Source organism: Xenopus tropicalis, chromosome 9, assembly GCF_000004195.4.
Source record: "Xenopus tropicalis strain Nigerian chromosome 9, UCB_Xtro_10.0, whole genome shotgun sequence".
In the NCBI taxonomy this organism is placed as follows: domain Eukaryota; kingdom Metazoa; phylum Chordata; class Amphibia; order Anura; family Pipidae; genus Xenopus; species Xenopus tropicalis.
The window spans coordinates 53,923,140-53,945,213 of record NC_030685.2 but is presented as its reverse complement, the minus strand read 5'-3'; the positions used below and the strand labels follow the sequence as shown (position 1 = coordinate 53,945,213).

The 22,074-nt window shown below is 39.1% G+C and overlaps 1 protein-coding gene across 5 annotated transcripts in view; it reads left to right on the top strand.

Moving 5' to 3' along the window:
• The window catches only part of casp10 (caspase 10), a 34,496-nt gene extending 16,350 nt beyond the window's left edge, over positions 1-18,146 (top strand). For 4 of the 5 annotated variants that reach the window (XM_031892625.1, XM_031892623.1, XM_031892622.1 and 1 more), the window contains exons 7-12: positions 7,178-7,211; positions 9,126-9,182; positions 10,467-10,546; positions 11,535-11,637; positions 13,091-13,577; positions 16,119-16,620. In XM_031892625.1, the coding sequence (XP_031748485.1) occupies positions 7,178-7,211; positions 9,126-9,182; positions 10,467-10,546; positions 11,535-11,637; positions 13,091-13,577; positions 16,119-16,296 (939 nt within the window). In that variant the 3' untranslated portion in view covers positions 16,297-16,620. 5 annotated transcript variants of the gene reach the window in all.
• The last annotated feature ends 3,928 nt before the right edge of the window (positions 18,147-22,074 follow it).

The window sequence follows — 22,074 nt, the reverse complement described above, 5'->3', positions numbered from 1 at the left end:
GCTTGGCCTGGGATAGAGCAGTATTGAGGCACACCATAAGAAATTTTATAGTGGACGAAGTCAGCTTTAACGTGTGATTTCCTCCAAATGCGCTCAGCAGATTGTGCACAGGAGCGCAGAAATCGTGTCTGAGGGTTAAGCCAGGGAAGGGGATTGTGGGCACGACTGCGTTGGGGCTGCAGGGGGGCATGGGTGTTAATTGCAGATGATAAAATTGAGTTGTAGGTATTTACCAGTAACTCAGGATATATTTAATCTAAACATTATAAACATTATAAAATAGTATATTATAGTTTTTTTTAAATCTTAGGTAACACTGATACACACCATTTTCTCTACTGGTTCAAACAGACACAGGGTGCTCTTCTGGTAGCAGTTTTTCAGTCCTCCCCTGTAGCCATTCCTATAGGATACATGGGCTTCTAAAATTTTCTGGTAACAAGTGCCTTCAGAGGTGGGCAGCCTAGGCAACTCGTTCAGCCACCTCGCCCCTGCAACCTCACCACCGTGTGTGCGTCACGAGGGGGGGGGGAGGTTAGGACTTAATACTAGAAGGGACCTCGTTGTGGGGGAGTTAAATACTCTGTGACCCGTAAAAAGTTGTGTTACACTTATACATATACACTCACGCACATACACCCACATATACACTCGCACACATAAACCTACACATATATACATACACTCACACACAAACTCACACATATACACTCACATATATACTCACACATACACTCACACACATAAACCTACACATATATACATACACATACATACATTCACACACAAACACATATACACTCACGTATATACGCACACACATGCACTTAGACATGTACATTCACATATACACTCACACATATACTCATATATATACACTCACACACATAAACCTACACATATATACATACACATACATACATTCACACACAAACACATATACACTCATATATATACACACACTCACACACATACACTTACACATGTACATTCACATATATACTCACACATATACACTCAAACACACATACACTCAAACACATATACACTCACATATATAAACTCACATATATACCAACACATATACACTCACACACACATACATAATCTTACATGAAGAACACCAAGCGCTCCGGACTTGAAGATTTTGCTTTAGAAACGATTCTTTATTGATTCATTAAAAGGCTGAACGCCTAACGCGTTTCGTGCACATGCGCACTTAATCATAGGCTTGAACAGTCCAATAGACAGAGGGTTTAAATAACGAATGAAAATAATCGGCTGTAGCCAACAAATTAATTAAGGGGCGGAGAAAGCACACCCACCCCTACCCCCCCAGAGCAAAACTAGATAAAGAGACATAAAATAAAATGAACATTAATGAAAACAACAAATAAACTACACCAATGACATAAGCAAAACCCCCAAAACTAATAATGTGAAATATTGAATTCATATGTAAATAAGTTAAATACATCTATAAATAAATAAATTATTAGCATCAAGATGTAAAACAAGTAAATAAGCATTATTAGAAAAATGAAAAATAAGAAATCCACTCAAGCAGTAAGGTCATAAATTGTAAAAAGTAAAGATATACCCATAAAGTAAAATGACCCTAAAACGAGCCATTTAAAAGTAAGTCAATAATGTGTTAAGAATAAATATATACTAACGCTGAAGCGCAAAAACCAAAAAAGCCTAAAGGGCTAAACGTAACAACTGACATCAAAAACAGAATTAAGTCCATTGGGATGCTGTGTACCGTGTTTCCCCGAAAATAAGACACTGTCTTATATTTTTTTAAGCTCCAAAATATGTACTAGGTCTTATTTTCAGGGGATGTCTTATTTTTCCATGAAGAAGAACACAGTACACATTTATTCCATCGTTTGGGCGAGATTTATCGCCCAGCCTAGGTGGGTGTCTTATTTTCGGGGGGTGCCTTATTTTCCGAGGGGGGTGAAAAATCGGGGGGGGTGCCTTACTTTCGGAGGATGTCCTATTTTTGGGGGAAACAGGGTACTAAAGATAAATATCCATTTAATTTTGGAGCGTAAAAGCCTCATGAACATATCAGTGCGCCTTTCATCAGAAGTTATTCTCTCAATGGCTTGAATTTATAAGAATCTTATGTTTGATCCATTACAATGTATAAAATGCCTCGATACCGGACTGCTACTATCACAGGCTACAATGTGTCTAATGTGTTCTCTCATCCTGCATTTTAAAGCACGAGTTGTACAACCCACATATTGAACACCACATTTGGAACAAGTCAGCAAATAGACCACATATCATGTATTACAATTCACGTAGAAGCGCATATCATACGTTTTTCCGGTTGCCGTGCTAGTAAAGCTGCTAGACTGCTTAATACGTGCACAAGTAACACATCTACGGGCACAACATTGATAGGTCCCTTTTGTAGTTAACCAATTGGTCCTCAAAGGTTGTGATCTCCATAATGTAGGTGACAACAAATTGCCCAAAGTGGGCGCTCTCCGAGCCACTATATTGCAACCACCTTGCAAAATTGATGCCAAATCTGAATCATTGTACAATATAGGGATAAGATCATTTACTATCTTCCTAATTTTATAAAACTGGTTACTAAAAGCAGTTACAAAAGTGGGTAAAACATTGCTATCCCTAAGCCTCTTTTTCTAGAGACCTGTCACGTAAAAGGATCGACTGTTCCAAGAAAGCACGGTCCGCACTACAGTTCCTCCGCAAGCGATAAAACTGTCCCAAGGGAATCCCTTTAAACATATGGCCTGGATGACACGAATCCGCCCTCAATAGTGAATTCCCTGAGCACGCTTTCCTAAAGATAGTAATTTCAACGGAGGAACCAGAAGCAACAAGCTTCAAGTCCAAGAAAGAGATAGTAGTCCTATTGAACTCACTAGTGAACCTCAAATTTAAGTCATTATCATTTAAATCACCCACAAAGTGCAAAAATTGAAGTTCCGACCCCCGCCAAATAAACAAGAGGTCGTCAACATAGCGTTTATAAAACACTATGTTAGATAAGTGCATCGAATTGCCCCCATACATGTGGGACTCCTCCCACCAACCCATGTACAGATTGGCGTAGGTGGGGCAAACTTTGCGCCCATTGACGTCCCACATTTCTGGAGGTAAAAAACCCCATCAAAAAGAAAAAAATTGTGCGAAAGCAAATATTTAATAGAATCTAAAATAAAAATTTTAGGGACTACATCATAAACACTGTAATTGTCCAAGTGATAAGAAACTGCCTACAACCCTTTATCATGAGGAATGCATGAATACAACGAGGTTACGTCAGTGGTGCCCCAAGAGAAACTTTCATGCCACCTCAAACCATCCATAAGCTGTAACACCTGCTTAGTGTCTAAAACAAAAGAGACCAACCGCTTAACTAAGGGCTGCAAATAAATATCAATATACTCAGATAACCTTTCATTGAGGGAAGATATACAAGATACTATAGGCCTCCCTAGTGGCGGACGCTCAGTTTTATGGACTTTAGGCAAATGGTGAAATAGAGGTATTTGAGGAGAGGAGGGTATTAAATACTCCCTTATCCTTTCAGTGAACAAACCACACTTAAAGGCTTCGTGAACAAGGGAAATTAAAATCTTCCTAAACTCAATTGTGGGATCACTCGCCAGAACCAAATAAGTAAGAGGATCAGTAAGCTGACGCATGGCATAATTTCTATAAGACTCACTATCTAGTACTACGACCATGCCCCCCTTATCAGCATTTTTAACTACCAAAGAACTATCTTGTTGTAACTGCTTCAAAGCTGCCCTCTCTTCCACAGTTAAGTTGGAAATAGTATGCTGACTCATAGTTTCAGCCTTAAGCTTCAATAACTTACTCTCAATCAGTTCATGAAACTTATCAATTGAGCTACCCCTAAGATGCACCGGATAAAAATCAGATCCTATTCTAAGTTTATCATGTAATACACTCGAGTCAACACCAAATTGGTACGAGGATACAGCAGACTCATTCTGTAAGCTATATAAATCATGGAGCCGACGTTCATCATCAAAATCAAGCTTAATGTCAGAATCAACAAGAGGAGTCACACTGAGATCCACTCGAACTGTATCATTGGTCGTTAAACTGTCTAGCGACGACCGCTGGGATACTTGTGCTGATTCACCATCAGAAGGGGCATTCAAAAAATACTTTTTCAAAGTCAACTTACGAACAAACCGGTTCACATCAATCAAAGTATCTAGTACATTAAAGTCTCTTGAGGGAGAGAAAGATAAACCCCTCGCCAATAGTGAAAGCTGCGTGCTCGTTAATATCTTGCTGGAGAGATTTAAAACATAGGTCTCTGGTTGCCCCTCCGGTCTCGTAGGCGATAATTGGAGCGAGTCGCTTGATCGGAAAAAAGTTGACCATCCTCTCTGCCTCAATCACTACGATCACTAGTGTCAGTGGGGCATCTACGCTGTAACGTATTCTTCCTTTCAGCATCTCGCCCAGAGGAAGACATCTTAACTCCAGCGCTACTTCGTCCACCAAACCCAGTAGACTGTCTTGGGGGGGGGACGAACATCATTGAATGAATCAATGGCCCTTGACTCACGATCGCGCTGTAAAGAAGCAGAGGACACAGAGGAGCAGAAGGAAGTACTCTCATTCCCCATACAGGATTCATCATCAGTACTTGTAAACCTGACGTATTTTTGGGGCAGCGGCTTCTTCAAAATTGTCTTATGCGACTCACTCCGCTTTCTAAATCCCCACTGAGTCATAGTATACACCCTTCCTTCAACATAATCTTGTTTATCTCTATCTAATTTCTTAATTTTGCGCAAAAGGACCATATCCTCAGCCTTTTTTAATTAAATTTTTAAGTTAGTATTTAAATCAGAAAACTCCTCTGAGTGGTGAATTTTAGTGAGCAATTCATAAGTATCAGTTAAGGATTTTTTAATTGACACAAGGTCATTCCTTTTATGCTCAATTAATAAACTCATCAGCCTGAAGGAACAGTCCGATAGGACTAAATTTAATCTATCCATAAATTCGGATTCATTAATGGCAAAAGAAGGCGCTTTGCGAATGCGCAAGCCACGCGGTATTACATTCAATTCAATATACTTCTCAAGAGAAGCTATATCCCACCAGAGATTCATCTCTTTAAGGGATAACTTCTCTAAACTCCGAAATCTTAGATCTAAAGGTAAATCCACACTTAATTCATTTAAACGTCCAGAAAAAGCATCTTGCAATCGTTCGCGGCGCTTGTTCGCGCTCTGCTTATAGTTAATTAACACCGAGTCAGCACCTGCTTGAGAATTAGTAGAAAAGGGACCCGACATGACTAATGAGCAAATTAAATATTGATTATAGAAACCAGTTACTAAACTCAAATACTATAACAAAGAAATGAACCTGAATGACTATAACTACGTAAAAATAAACTAAAGTATCATTAATGTGCACTCCAGAGGGAAAATCACCTGTACCAAATGAATGGTAGTGGCCCGGGTGTATAAACCCCGAACCATTCGCCAGTGCTACGATAAACCAGAGGTCACACAAGTTAAGCCAACTCAAAAAAGCTCACCGGGGTCCCAGATTGGTCTGGGTGCTCAGGGCCCCGAACCCGCAGCTGAAGGGGAAATCCAAAATCTTACATACACATACACTCACACATATTTACACACACTCACATATATAAAATCACATATATACTCACACATATACACTCACATATTTTGGGGGGAGGGGTCCTCATACTTTTTCAGGCTCTTAAGACACAATAGGGTTGATTCACTAAGGTGCGTTAAAACTAGTGCTATTTATAGCATGCGTTTAAAATTTTATCACGTCTTATTTTTCGCGTCTTAACACATGATTCACTAAAAGGATACTTGCGTTAATTTAGACACAATGCTGTTTGCGTTATTTAAGTCGCAAAGACAAACTGCACAAACTGTCGCCGCATGCCATATTAGCCATACACGCCAATACTTTCGGAAAACTACTGTTCTGAAAATGACCATTTCCCTGCAAACTGGAGGCTGCATCACTCTAGGGCCAACACATACTTGAATAAATCACACTGCAAAGTCCATATTGTGTTGCCAAAAGCTCATGAACTGTACTTTTCTATAATTACCGCCTGCCCCAAGTAGGTGTTAATTTTCGCACAGATTAATGCGATATTTAGCACGTCTAAGTGTTTGTGAATCATGCGTTACTATTCTTTTTATTCGCTAATAAACGCAATGTGTTAAAATAAACGCATTTGGTTGCATGCTATTTAAGGCACGCAATATGTGACTTAACGCATGCGATAATCGCGCATTTTTTTTGCGTCTATTTTAACGCAAAAAAGCATGCAATAACGCTTATTGCACTTTAGTGAGTCAACCCTAATGTGTCAAGGTGCTTATCTGTTAACTGTGAAAATACATAAGCTTTATTTTCATTGTGGGGTCTTTATATGCTGTTGATTAAATCCACGTATATTGGGCATTACACAGCTCAGTATACCCTCAAATTCATTTTAGGTTGTTTGATCTTGGTACACGAGGGTTTGTGGGAGATATGATGTTGTAACTTGGAGCTTTCATGCAGCTCACTTACAGGGCAACTATCATTGCAAAATATATTCCCCGCCCAACATGTGGGTTAGTAGAGCCTGCATTCCGGTTTGGGGAAGCAATACTATTTTGGCCAAATATTGTCCCTAGGAAGCGTTATGCCGCCATGTTGAGAACCACACATGTGCATAATGAGGAATGTCCCAGTTAGCACATTATGCACTTGTGCATGTGACATAAGAACAGGTGAGTAATTGGCTGATCCTATGTGACACGCATGTGCATAATGAGCTAGCTGGGACACTGGCATAGTGATCACCAGGGGTATTTTCTGGGCAAAATATTATTTATTATGTGGGCTTCTCTTAACCCAATGGTCTTCATTATTTATTTCTTATAGTTTTTTAATTATTTGTCTCTTTCTTTAAACTCTTTGCAGATTTCAAATGGGGGTTGCAGACCCCAGCACCCAAAAAACAGTTGCTCTGTGAGGCTACAGTTTTATTGTTATTGTTACTTTTTATAATTTATTTTTACTGTTCATGTCTACTTTCTATTTATTATCATGTGATTGGGCTTCTTTATTAACCCTGTTTTTGCTTACAAAACAGGTTTCAAGCAAAGACAGTGAATTATGGGATAAAGGTAGGTTTTATATGCTATATGTCTGCTAATATTTAGTCATATTTTAACCAATTTGTGGCTGCTGTTGAACATGCATTTAGAGGCTGCTGTTGAACATGTATTGTACCTTCCTATGGTGTAGTCAGGAGCTAAATAGCAAATGTGCTGTTAACATGGCCAAGTTACTGTATGCTACACTACCGTTATGGAATTTCTTGTCCTGAAACCTGATATCCAGAAAACTTAAAATTCCAGAAAGGCCATTTTATTGTACTTGATTCTAACGAAGTTGTATAAATCCATATTAGTGTCAACACAATCCTTTTGGGTTTATTTAAAACAATTATCCGGAAGCAATCCAGAAGCATTATCCCAAGAATTCTGGATAATAGAATACATACTCATATTTAAGGAATGATAAAAATCTGTTTGACTCCTTATAGCCCATTTCACATGATGCTCAAGTACATCCTGGTGCTTCACCTCATAAGCCATACTCCCATAAATGTGCTGATGAGATCTAACAAGATCAAAGTAATCTGCATGTGATTGTTGTGAATTTATGGGCAGCACAGTACAGCAGCTTAGCATACCTTCTATAATTATTTTACAGCGGTGGACTTTTTGATGTTTTTAGTCTACCACACCTTAACTAGCTGCCCTGGTTACTGCTCAAAAACCATTGTAAACCATTCAAAAGATTTTCTCTGTAAATAGGCAATTTCTGTGCAAAGTATTGGCTGATTAATTGGATCATGTGTTATTTCACTGCAAAAATGATTGGCAAATTATACTCCTCTAATTAACTTAATGGTGATACTAAAGGGGCCATATACTTATACTTGGATATTTTTTTTATGCAACTTTTTTTATATTTACTGTGCAACAAAACAGCTATTTTAAAAAGTAGAGGTTTTGGTGTGACAAGCTGGGCTTAAGATCAGAATCTATATCTTTGTATTGTCATCCCTCCCAACATTTGAAAAATGAAAAGAAGGACAAAAAGATTTGGAACGTGCACCGCGGCAAATTTTTTTGACCACGCCGACTTTTGTGGCCACGCCCCAATTACCACACCCCGTCCATTTAAAAAAAAATAAAAAATACTCCTTTTATATAGTTGAAATGGTGGGATCAAACGCAAATTGTGCTATACCCTCATACATATATAGAGAGAAGGCAGTCAGTTATAAGTGAGTTATAACTATGTACCAATTTTGCCCCCCCATACACAGTGCCCTCAATGGCCCAATAGACAGTACCCCACATACACAGTAACCCCCATACACAGTAGCCCCTATACACAGTACCCCTCATAGACAGTACCCCCCATAGAAAGTTTCCCCATAGACTGTACCCCCCATAGAAAGTTCCCCCATAGACTGTACCCCCCATAGAAAGTGCCCCCATAGACAGTACCCCCCCACAGAAAGTGCCCCCTACAGTACCCCCCATACACAACACCCCCATAGTAAGTGCCCCCAATTGAGACAGTACCCCCCATACACAGTGCCTCCCCATACACGCTCCTTCTTCTTTAGCGGTTTCTCTCCTTATGCAGCTTCTTATACGGTGGCGACGGGCCCTTTTATAAGGTTGCACCCCGTGCGTACGTGTGATGTCAATACGCACGGGGTGCAACCTTATAAAACGGCCTGTCGCCGCCGCGCAAGTAGCCGCATACGGAGAGGAACCGCTGAAGAAGAAGGAACGCCCTGTTCCAGCCAGCGCCTCCCGCTGTCCTGGATAGTTCAATAATGTCCCGCATTTCCGTAATCTATTACAGAAATGCGGGACATTAATTGAACTATCCGGGACAGTTCTGCGGAAAGCGGGAGAGTTGGGGGGGTATGTATTGTTTTCTAAATATAGCGCAGGTCTGTCAACTCAATAATTATTTTCCATTGTAAAAAATGTATTTTACTGTCACCGAAGGAACGGAGAGTCTAATAGAGCATACTGGAAAGATCCACGAAGAAGCAGAAAAGGAAGGTGAGCAATGATTAAATGATTTGATATTCTTTGTACAGCATGTGATAATACACTGGTGGAATTTGTATATAAAGGATAATGATGATAATGCATAATTTTCTAAATCTGCTGTGGTCTCTCCTGTATAGTAAATCTAATTCCTCAATTCACCTATAAGTGTGCAACCATTAGAAATGAGCAAAATAATGAATTATTTTCAATGCACACTGAGTTCAAGTGACGGTAAGAGGTTTGAAAAATTGGAAAGAGGGACAAAAAGGGAAGAAATTGGACTACTCCCATTTTTGCGACAACACGCCCTAAAAACCACTCCCATTTTACTAAATTTGGCAGGTTATTTCAAGTTTGAGACATTGTTTAGCTTATTAGTTACAATTGTATCTAAGTGCAGGTGAGGCTTGTTAACTTTCTGGGCTCTCTGCCAAAAGCCCACTTATTTAATTAAATGTGAGAAACATTGTATCTATGTGCAGGTGAAGCTTGTTAAGATTTCTGGGCTCTCTGCCAAAAGCTACTTTTTAATTAAGTTTAAATTTTTTTTAGCGTTCAGTTCAGGATGTCAAAGGGAAATAAAGGACTTTTCAGTAAGAATCCGGGACTGCGGGTTGAGCTGTTAAAAGAAGGACTGTCCCGTGAAAATCAGGACAGTTGGGAGGCATGCAGTTAGGAGCTAGCTACATCACCACAGAGGGATTGGTTTGCTGTGCCTCTAAAGGCAATTGTTTACAGTCTATGTGGAATCTAGACTCTTTTTGAGGTCCAACATTTGGTCTCCCCTTTAGCTGATAACGAGGTATGTGACAGCAGCCATTCAAATATAGATCAAAGAACAGCAAGGACAGCAAATAATTGTTTACCCCAAATATTACTATAATTTTCCTTCATACCTCTAACTGGCCTTCTGGCTGGGTCCACACAGCCCTCTTAGTGGGGGCAGCCCTAGAGTGTGGTTATTCTGTTATTCTGAGTCAAATTTCAATGCCATATTTGCAGCTCTGTGGGAAAACATATTATGGCTGGTCTGCCCAATAAAACGTGTACTTTTTAATTTTGACCTGTTTTTTTTTTTAAATGTGATGCCTAGTCACTGCAAACTGCTGTGCTTGCTTACTCAGTGGCACAATGCAGCTGTAGTAAGCAAGCAAGCAGGGAACTTTTAGGCATTATGATTCAAGGATTCATGTTCACATGCATAACTTTCTCTGTAAGATTATAATTAGTACATGTATGTAACAACTACTTTGTGTTACAAAGCTTCTTATTTAGAAACTCTCTGATTTACAGATGATAAATCAGGAAACATTAACCATCAGCTCTCTGATCTCAGACTGAATTCTGAAATGACACCACAAGCAAACAAAGAGGTTTGTCTGTTTTCTATTTCTTCATTTGTTGGGTACAGGTGAAGAATGTAAAGAATGTAAAACAGAAGGAGAACATACCTTAACTGAGTGTCAATTTATAGGGATACATGAACGCCTTTCTAAACCACTATCCATATATGCTCAGCTTGCTTTACATTTCTGAATAAAAGCAATTCTATGACAAACTTGGTTTATGTGTGACTGAATGTGTTTTAATATGTGTGTTGTTTTCCATATATAACATCTCGTAAAATTGCTTCAGAAAATACTCACCACTTAATAAACCACCAGTTTAAAGGGTTGTTTGCCATTGATTTAAATGTTAGTAGGATGTAGAGAGTAATATCCTGTGACAATTGTCAACTGGTCTTTATTTTTTATTATTTGTCTTTCACTTTTTGTTCAGCAACTCTCCAGTTTGGAATTTCAGCAGTTGCTACGGTTCAAATTACCTTGAATGAGAGACTTATATAATTATAGGAGAGGACCTGAATAGAAATATCAGTGATTAAAAGTAGCGAGAACTATAAAACTGTAGCCATGATAATATAAAAAAGCCTTATGGTAACCAAACAGATATTTCATAACTTGATAAGTTTCCAGTCACTTTGTATTATTGTCAATGAATATCTTCCCAGTTTAAAGCAGTTTTGCTGATTCAATCCAATGAGAAAATTAAAAACCCGGTCAACTAATAGGAAGCATGTATGGGGTGAAGAGCCAATCTGAAACTTCTTTGGCCCCACACTCCTGCGTACAGATCCATGCAATATTGCTATTGTATATCCATATTTTACATATAGCTAACACATACCTCCCAACATTTCATTAAGAGAAGGAGGGACAAAAATATGTGACGCGGGTAGTGCGGCGAAATTTTTTTATGTATGTATTTTTTCATTAGACATCAATTCTGACACCTGTAATCTTAAGAGTACTACTAATAAAATGATGCATCTATTGATCTTCTTCATTTCATTTCTAAAAGGAATTTTATGACATGAATCACAAACATCGAGGTTATTGCTTGATTATTGATAATTCAGTTTTCATGAAAGGAAACCGTAGAGAAGGCTCAGACAAAGATGCTGGTAAAGTAAAACTCTGTATATAATTTCTATATATTTTTAGATGTAATAATGAATATGAATCTGTAAAAGATTTGTTTATAAAGAGGAACACCATGTTTACACAATGTATTCAACTACAGTATAATTTAGAGTTTGCTAAAATTCAGCTATTGTTTTACTTCCAAACTGGCCACAAAGTGCTAAATGAAGCCCACTTGATTAAGTGATCATGTCCAGTTAAATAATTTACTTTCCTGTTACAAACATCAAGCTAAACATTATTTTGATCGAATTGAATTTTGCTGTTCATAACTCAGCTGAAAATATGTCACTGCTGTGAACTAAAACATGCACTACCATCACAATTTAACTGGGCCAATGTGTTTTTTTGAAAATTCAATGTCAAGAAATTTTCATGCTGTATTGAAAATATTTCATAAAGTATGGAGAATTTCTGCACCAGGTGACACGTACATACTTATCTACAAAAACCGATGCGAATGTTGTATAATTGCTGTAAAGCTGTGTGGAATATGTTAATACTAGATAAATGATTGATATTAAAGGGGACCTGTCACCCAGACATGAAACACTGTTTAATAAAAGTCCTTTTCATATTAAACATGAAACCAAAATTCATTTTTATATTAACACATTCAAACTCATTATAAATGCATTTACAAATCCCAGTTGTCAATCATATACTGCCTTGAGGCATTGAGGTGGGGCAGACAATTACTTAAATTTTCCATTCAGCACTCACATTCTCCCTACCTTCTCACTATCTAATTTTGTATCCAGTGCCAGGCCCAGATTTGTGGCGATGCCATAAAGGCCCGGGCCTAGGGCGGCACAAACTTAGGGGTGGCATGCCGCCCCGCCACAGCAAAATTTGTTCATTTTGTCCCCATACGGAGCAATGGGGACCTCTCCCCACTTCTCCGTATGGGACTTCTAAAGTTGGCGCATGCGCATGTGCACTTACGGGGAAGGGGTGTATTCACGCATGCGAGCAGGGGGGTGGGGGGCACAGAATGGGGGCGGCCTCGGGGTGCCCCCAGCAGAAATCTGGCACTGGCCAGTGCATGGGCAAGGGCATCAGGTCCCCCATTCTGTCACATACACAAGATTTTGGGGTGATACAAAGCTTGCCTTAATAACAGTGCCCACAAAATGGCAGCTGCCTGCTTGCTGTAATTGTATATTCCCAAGACTGAATGAAATGAAAGATTTATATCATTTATATAGTATGTGAAGTTAATTTTGCTTAACAAATGCAATAGAAATGAAATTGGAATTATTTCTTAGGGTGACATTGCTGATACTCATCAGTGTGATATGAGACTACTCACTTTGCTTCATGCTAAAGTATTATTGGCTGGCTTGCAGAACTAAGAATGGATATTTCTTTGTAATCGATATATATTTAATTATTATATATTTAAATATGTCTACTGTTTCTTACACATTCCAGGTGCTCTGAGTGATGTCTTTTCATGGCTTGGATTGGAAGTGGACATTTTTGAAAATTTGATGTCTGAACAGATTCGCGATTGCTTAAAGAGGTTCAAATCCAGAGATCACAGTGAAAGAGACTGTTTTGTGTGCTGTATCTTGACACATGGGGAATCAGGGACAGTTATGGGGAGTGATGATAAAGAAGTATCTATTCGTGAAATTATGTCCTATTTCACAGCTATAAGCTGCACATCTTTGGTTCTAAAACCAAAGCTGTTTTTTATTCAAGCATGCCAAGGAAAATTCACACACCCTTCATCTAAAGTAGAAGCTGATGCAATAGTTCCTGAAGAAAACAAAAAATATGTTGTGAATGTTCCAAAGGATGCTGATTTTCTACTAGGGATGTCTACAGTTGATGGTTATGCTGCATACCGCCACACAAGAGAAGGCTCATGGTACATTCAGGCCCTTTGCAAGAACCTTGTTGAATTGGTTCCAAGGTTAGTATTATAAACCACATTTCATTCACTACTATCACATCTAGCAAATAAGTTGTGATTAAGGTTAATGGCACATTGGGTGGTTTTACTGCCTCCTTCAGCGGAGAAACTGTCCTGTGTGCCTCTAGTATAAGAGGAGAAAGTATTTGGAGATGGAAATGGCTTAAATCACTCTTCAGTTTCATCGTTTGTGGAATTTTCTTTGCTGACAAGAAGGTTTTGCACACAAAGCTAAAGGGGTGGTTCACCTTTAAGTTAACTTTTGGTATGTTGTAGAATGGCCAACTCTAAGCAACTTTTCAATTGGTCTTCATTATTTCTTTGTTACAGTTTATGAGTTATTTGCCTTCTTTTTCTAACTCATTGCAGCTTTCAAATGGGGGTCACTGACCCCGGCAGCCAGAAAAGGATTGTTGTGTGAGGCTACAGTTTTATTGTTATTGTTACTTTTCATAACTTATTTTTCTATTCAGGCCCTCGTCTATTTATATATCTGTCTCTTATTTAAACCACTCCCTGGTCTCTAAGGTAAACTGGGCCCTAGCAACCAGGTAGCTGCTGAAACTCCAAACTGGAAAGCTGCTAAACAAAAAATGAAATACCTAAAAAAACGACAAATAATAAAAAATGAAGACCAATTGCAAACTGTCTCAGAATATTACTCTTTACATCATACTCAAAGTTAACTCGAAGGTGAACAACTCCTTTAATAATCAGTGTTTGTCCATGAAAGCCAGATGGTCTTGGATTCTGCTTACTGAATATATGTCAGTGATACAAATACATTGTCTCTAATATACACATACTGACACCCCAAGCAAATTATATATACTTTGAGAAGCAGAGGATACTGACACCCTAGCACATTAATCATACAATGAGATGCAGTGTTTGTTAAGCAAAAGGTAGTAGGTATAGGCATCCCAAGCATATTATGGTTAGTGCTAATGGATACTGGTACTTTTATATTTTATATACAGTGAAAGGCAGTTGGTACTGGTACCCCCAGATGTCCTCTAACTTGTAAGAGGGAGAACCATACATTATAGTTGTATATAAAATATGCAATATCCTACTCACCTTGAATTTTTCTTCCATGCTTCCCTCTTATTTACCTTCTATGTTTTTATATTTGACTCCTGTTTTTCTATACTTTTCCTTTGCCTTTTTTTTTTTTTCCCCCCATTTCCTTACCCTCACTTTTTTGTTTGCTTCAAAATTTTAAAGGTTTTGGATCTTTGAAGCTGATTGTTTGTGGGACGATGTAAAAAGTTGCAGTTTTCATGCGACAAGTTGAAAAATTCTGATTTTTAGCAACTTTTCTTGCGTGGACTTCAGTTTACACTATTAATTAAATTTAAGACATTTGTGAAAAAAGTTTATTTGAATTGTAATCTGCCACTTAGAACAGATAATAGAATAGAGCAATCAAGTTCCTATACTCCTCTCCCCTTCTTTTCCTTTTTGTTTTGCATTATTTGTTCCTTTGCTTTCCCCCTTCCTTTCTGTGTTTTTTTTTCTATTCATTTATTCCCAATTTCTGTATTTTGTTCTCTGTGCTTTTCTTTATGTTGTATATTCTCTTAGTATCCCCCTATTCCCCCCTTTTGTTTGACTTTTTATCTCCTTTTTTTTCATCCCCTTTCTCTTCTTTTGTCATTTTTTAGCAATCAGCAGTACAGCAGTTAATAATCACTGGTGGCCAGAGGGCCTGCAGGATAGATAACATATTGTGATAGTCTGTATGCTTGTTGCCCCTGCATTATAATAGTTTTCCTGTAACATGGATTGCGAGCAGTGTCGGACAGGAACCCCCCTCTTTGTTCCCATTCAGAAATAGGGAATGACCATGAAGTAGGCCAAATGGTTTGGAGCAGGAGGGCCCACTGACACCTGGGCTCACCGGGAGTTTTCCTGGTATGCTGGTGGGCAAGTCTGACACTGATTGTGAGCTGTTCTAAACAAAGCCTGTCAAGTTGTCTTCCTACAAAGCTCACCTCATATTGAGTAATACTGTAATTGCACACTTTGAACTTGAAGTAATAAGCATAATGCTTTGACAAAAGTGCCCAATTGTAACTGCAGTAAAATGCTCTCTTTCATGGGATGTGCTTGTTAGACAAACTATGTGACAATGTAACATTTGCCACACAACTCTCTGGCCACCAGAAGCCACACTGCTGCAAATTTGAAAAGAGTTGGGGGGTTAAACTCTAAGGGTGGTGTGCCCCCCTGATTCTGAAGCCTTTGCTGAATATGTATGCCCATGAATAAATATATCATGCAATGTGAGTTATGATTACAATGGAGTCCCTAAAACTAGGCATAATTATTCAGTGCTCTGTGCCAGGACAATTAACCATGTGGTTTGAGACACAGTATGAAGGAGGTCCCTGCCCCGTAGAGCTTACAATCTAACCACGTGATTTCTGCTCTGTGTAAAATGTCTTTGTAGCTTAAAATGTGGTACATTTGTCTTTTCTTTTTATTCCTTCACAAATAATCAGTCAGATGAGTTATGATCTGCTTATTCTTTTACAGGGGTGAAGATATTTTGGCAATTCTCACAAAAGTCAACAAAGATGTCAGTCTAAAGGAAGGCCAACAAGGAATCTTAAAGCAGATGCCCCAGCCATCTTATACTCTGCTAAAGAAACTTAGATTCCCCGTACCCGATGTTCCTTTTAGGCCCAAAACTTGTCAGGAAAACAGTCCATAATCACAGTAATGTTAAGATGCTGGGAACTGTACACAGCTGCAAAGGTGGCTTTATCAGCAAATGTTGCAGTATTCTTCATCATGTGATTGTCAGATAACTAAGTATAACCTCAGGGAAATGCAACTGCCACCAATGTATTAATTGTTACCGCACTCCATTCTCCCTGGTATCGTGAAACAGAATTGCAAAAGAATTGTTAAAAGAATTGCAAGTAGTACTGCTACTTTGTCAAATACATAAAGGGACAGCTTTATCAAAATGTGAGTTTAGAGCTTAAAGAATAATAAACCTTTTTTTTCAATGAGTAAAATTACTCTAAACAGCCTCCAGAATTACCTACCTTTGTGCCAGCATTCTCTCTGACCTGGTTCCTCAGTCAGAAGGTATTCTTTTTCTTTGTTTCCTTGTGCAGAGTGAAGCCCCGCCCCCACTTCCTGTTCAGTCCTCTCTTCAATTCCACAAGGTTGTTGGAGTGGAGAGCCAGTCTGTGCATTAGCCTGTTTTTTTTTTTGATGAGAGACCTGAACAGGAAGTGGGGGCGGGGCTTCACTCTGTACAAGGAAGCAAAGAAAAAGTACACCTTCTGACTGAGGAACCAGGTCAGAGAGAATGCTGGCACAAAGGTAGGTAATTCTGGAGGCTGTTTAGAGTAATTTTACTCATAGAACAAAAAAAAAAAAGGTTTACTTTTTCTTTAATAAATAAGTACTCATTCACCTTCTATTCTATGGTATTTTAAGCATATTTTAACTTTCACCCATTGATAAATATACTTCTAAAAATCCCATAGGAATGAATAGAACGTGGGTGAGCTATTATACAGCCAGATCTGAGATTTAGAGGTGGCATGCCACCCAGCCTCACAAGAGTAATTTGGCTGCATGCGGAGTAATGGGGACAGGACACGAAGAAACTTTAGCGCTTCCTCTCCCCATGGCTCCAAATTAATTAAGTGGTGGGGGGGCCTTGGGGCGCCCTATTGAGAAATCTGGCCCTGCTTATATATTGAGCTCTAAACTGATAATCTGGCCTTTAGTACTGTATTGCTTTTCAAAAGCTTTTCTGGACACATACATTTTCTTTTGCCTGCAAGAGGTCAGGACAACTGGGTCTGATGGGCCAGATTCAATTTCATGAGAAAACATTATTTTGTGGTTAATTATGTGAAAATTATGGACGTCATTCAGTTTGTTAGGAAAAAATGTTTCTCCTAATTCATTTCCAGTTTTTTTTCCATAGACTTCAATAGAGGTTTCATGTGATACACACTGACACACTGAGAAAAGATTTGCTTATTTAATTGCATCTGGCTGTTGTGAACATCTGGAATTTAATTAAGAGATAAGCTTTTCTCATCAAATTAAATCTGGACCGATGTGTGCTACTTTATTCTGCGGGCAAATCAACTGATGCAGAAAATGTAATAAAGTAGGAATATTTTTAGTAGCCTTAAGGCATGGAGATCCAAATTACAGAAAGATCCCTTATCCGGAAAACCGGCTATGTCGTGAGCATTCTGGGTAATAGGTCCAATACCTGTACTATTGTCCAACCCACAGCAGTAATTCCATTGTGTTGGTGCATCCCCTTAAAGGAGCAGTTCGGTGTAAAAAGAAAAATGGGCAAAATAGATGTCAGAGCATTTCTCTGTTTTCCTTCTGACGGTGTATTTTTTTGACTGTACAGGTATGGGATCTGTAAATCCATTATCCAGAAAGCTCCGAATTACGGAAAGATTTTAATCAAATAATTCAGAATTTTAAAACTGATTTCCTTTTTGTCTGTAGTAATAAAACAGTACCTTGTAATGCCAACTAAAATATAAATAATTTTTATTGGATGCAAAACAATCCTGTTGGGTTTAATGAATGTTTTATCAATTTTTTAGTAGACTTAAAGTATGGAGATCCAAATTACGGAAAGACCCCTTATCCGGAATACCCTTGGTCCCAAGCATTCTGGATAATGGGTCTTATACCTGTACAACTACAGGAACTGACCAGCAAGTGGTGCTATTGTTACAAAATTCATTATATTAATGATAGCTCTGAAACTGAAAATAACTAAATAAACAAATAAACAATGAATGCAAATTGCAAAAGTCCTTAGTAAGACCCTGAGCAATTTCAAAATTATTTTTTAAAGGTTGATTTATTCTTTAACCCTTGCACCACTGTGGAGACACTTAGTAGTTTAAAATACACCTTTACATTATCAGCTAGTGGGATCCCTTTACTTTAAGCCAGTTATGTCTAAGCTATTTATGTCAGTGGGGCTCATTTATCAACACTGGGCTAATCAGATGTTACATTCATTGTTCTACCTGCAGCTGGCTGAAAAAAGCGAATCACTTATTTGTTGCTATGGGTTAATGCCCATGGGGGCACTCGTTGTTGCGGTCCCCGAACCGATAGTATCTATCACCGGCGTTCTAATTCGATCATTTGGACCCAGGGCCAAGTCCCCAGGGCCAAATGGCCAAATTAGCCTAAATTCACCCGATATCGCCCACCCGTAGTTCGCCAAGCGAGCGGATCTTAACATGTATGGCCTAGCATTTAGGGGATTTCCAAATTGTAGGGGATTTCCAGCCATGGTAACTGTTAACCCTATAGGTCCTTACACTACTGTTTGTGAAGTTGCAACACTAGGGTGGAAATGCAAAATAGAAGGTTTGAGAACTTAAAATGGAATGGTAAATGAGCAGTGACAACAAAAGTAAGAATACGCACAGAAAAGAGTACATGGTGCATACCTCCCAACTTTTAAAAATTATAAAGAGTGAGAAAATGTTGTGACGCACGTAGTGCAGTGAAAATTTATTGGCCATGCCCACTATATGGCCACACCCCCAGATGTCCCATTTTTGCCTGCTGTCCCGGAAGCTTACCAAAATGTCCCGCAGTGCCTTTAAGTGTCCCGCTTGTGTTCAGGTCTTCTCGGCTTCCTTTGGGTTTTCTAGGCTCCTTCTGTCACCACATGAATCTTCACGGCTTCTTCCTGTGCGTTTGTCTTCGGCTCTTTCTAGCTCCTTCAGGCGCTTCGAGTCATCTTGGTTCTTTTCGTTGTTTTCCGAATGTCTGCAAGTCTCGCAAATTCAGACGGGAACAAACAGGGCGGGTGCTGCTCAGGCTGTGGGTCACAAATGTTACGTTGGGGCTGCTCTGCCTTTATCTACTACTCTACAAGCTCTACTTACAGCTCCATTTTTTTAAAAACCAAGCTTGGTGAGTCACTGACTGTAACAAGGGTGTTAATTAATATTAATTATTAATAAACATCTTTGTTACAGTCAGGGACTCACCAACCTCCGTATTTAAAAAATGGAGCAGTAAGAAGAGCTTGTAGTGTAGTAGATAAAGGCAGAGCAGCACCAGCATAACTTTTGTGACCCACAGCCTGAGCAGCACCAGCACCCACCCTGTTTGTTCGTGTGTGAATTTGAATTGAAATGGCTTGCTATGCCATACTTGCATCTTGCGAGACTTGCAGACATTCAGAAAACAATGAAAAGAACTTTGATGACCTGAAGGAGCTGGAAAGAGCCAGAGACAAAAACGTAGGAAGAAGCCGTGGAGATCCAAAGACAGGGGTGATGGAAGGAGCCAAGAAAACCCACAGGATGCCAAGAAGACTCGAAGATGAGCAGGACACCATGGGGCATTTTGGTAAGTATCTGAGACAATGGGGTGTGCAAAAACCGGAACTGTCCAATGTAAAGCGGGACAGTTTAGAGCTATGATGGTGGGACACAATAGCACAGAAAGTTAGGAGACAGTGGCACATAATGAAGCATTGTTTAAGTGGGGTAAAAACAACACAAGGTATTGACATAATTTAACAAATTGTGAAAATAATTGCACAGGACATGGTAAATGTATTAGTAAGTGGGATAGAATGACACACTGTGGTTATAGAATGGTACAGTAAGTGGGGATAGAATATACAGGTAACATGGTACTTACAGAAAGGCATAGAAGGTGGGGAATATATTATATTGTACTTTTTATTTCTAAATTACACTGTTTACATAGAAAATAATTCACTCTATCATTTAAAATGAACCAACAAACGCATTTTTAGCTCACTGCCCTCACTGTAAAAAAACACCTACACTGCTCCAAATGAAAGTTCTGTTGCTCTAATCTAATGGGGTGGCCTCTCGTGCGATGATCATATTTATGGGGAAAAAAGAACACCTCCTATCTGTCTATAATCCCCTGTAATGTACTTGTACAGAGTAATCATGTCCTCTCTCAAGTGCCTTGCAGGTTGGGGTGGCATAACCTTGGGCCCCAATGGTAGCCTGAGTGGGATTGTTTACACAAAGTCTTGGGTGGAGAAATAGTGAAAACTGCATGGAGAACTGGGTAAAATAAGCCTGGGTAAGATTGGTTCAGATGGTCCTGTTAAAATAAGCAGGGAATGATACATAGCAAGAGAATGACAGAGAAACTGAGAAAAATGAGCAGAGAATGGAGGAGGTAGACCATGGTAATTTAGCATCCTAGGCACCAAGTGTTCTCTTGTTTCTGTCCCATCCTGCTAACAACAAGGACCTCACTTGCCTTCATTCCTGTACATGCAGCCAGGTATATCTTGAGCTGTGCACCCAGTATTGTAAGGAATTACACCTCCTTTGAACTAGTAGTACCTGGCTGGATTTGTGTAAAAAAAGAAAAAAGTTGAGCAATTGCTTTGGAGTTTAGCAAAGAGTGCAGACATTTTGATAAATCTGCACCCCTTTCAAGTGCCAGAGGGTCTTGTTTCTTATGTTTTCCCCCGAGTTCCAGCCCTGGAAAAGGGCACATGGAAAAATGGTTAGGGTGACGTGATGGTTAGAGAATGAAATAAAATGAGATATGTCACTTTAGGAAGCACCACCTCTGGCCTAAAGCCAGTAAGGAGAGAAAGGCTTGCAAGTGGGATCTTTGGGTAAATAACAATGTCTGCAAATGAAAACACTGTTCATCTCATGCTGCAAAAGACCCAGTCAGAGGGGATCACATAATGATTATAATTTTTTACATTTCGTGTTTAGGAAGTGGGCTTGAATACCGGCAAAATGCACAAAGAGATTGTTCTGAGTGGAAAAATGCAGCTTTTACATTTATTTCTTATTATTTTATCACATACTTTCTGTACATCACCATTTTATATCTGCATCAAGATTGTAGACAGAAAGCTTGCTTGAAAGTATTCAGAGAAGTGACTGACAGTGGAGTAGAACTGAGTTGGGTCATAAGATGAAGGGTCCCATGTTGAAAGGACATAGGTAGGAGGACTGCACAGAGTGTAGGCAAATAATAAAGGGCCTCCAGGAGAAGAATTTGCTTAGGACCTGTTATCCCATCATCTGTCATTGTGCAGAATCCCTAATGTATAGCTCTCCTTTTTGGTGACAAAAAGGAATATAGAAGTCCTTTGCCCTGAGGGGCAACCCCTGCCCCCATGGGAGTTTCCAAACTTTCCTTGGTTCCTTTTACCACCAGCAGCATCTACATGGTGTTTACTGCTTCTATATTTTCAGTAGTAATGACCCACTCACAGGTCACACATTGTGTTTAAAGGAGAAAACAACCCATGATGACTAGGTCCCTACCTGGCCACACCTTTTGTGATTGAGCTCTTTTGCACTTGCTTAACAGAGCCAAGATGGCACCTATTTTATGAGTTATGTCTTCTGGGGACTAAAGTGAAACCAAGAGCTCCCATTCCTCACTTAATCTAATTTGTCTTCCTACAGATCACCTCCTTTACTCAGGCATGCACATAGAC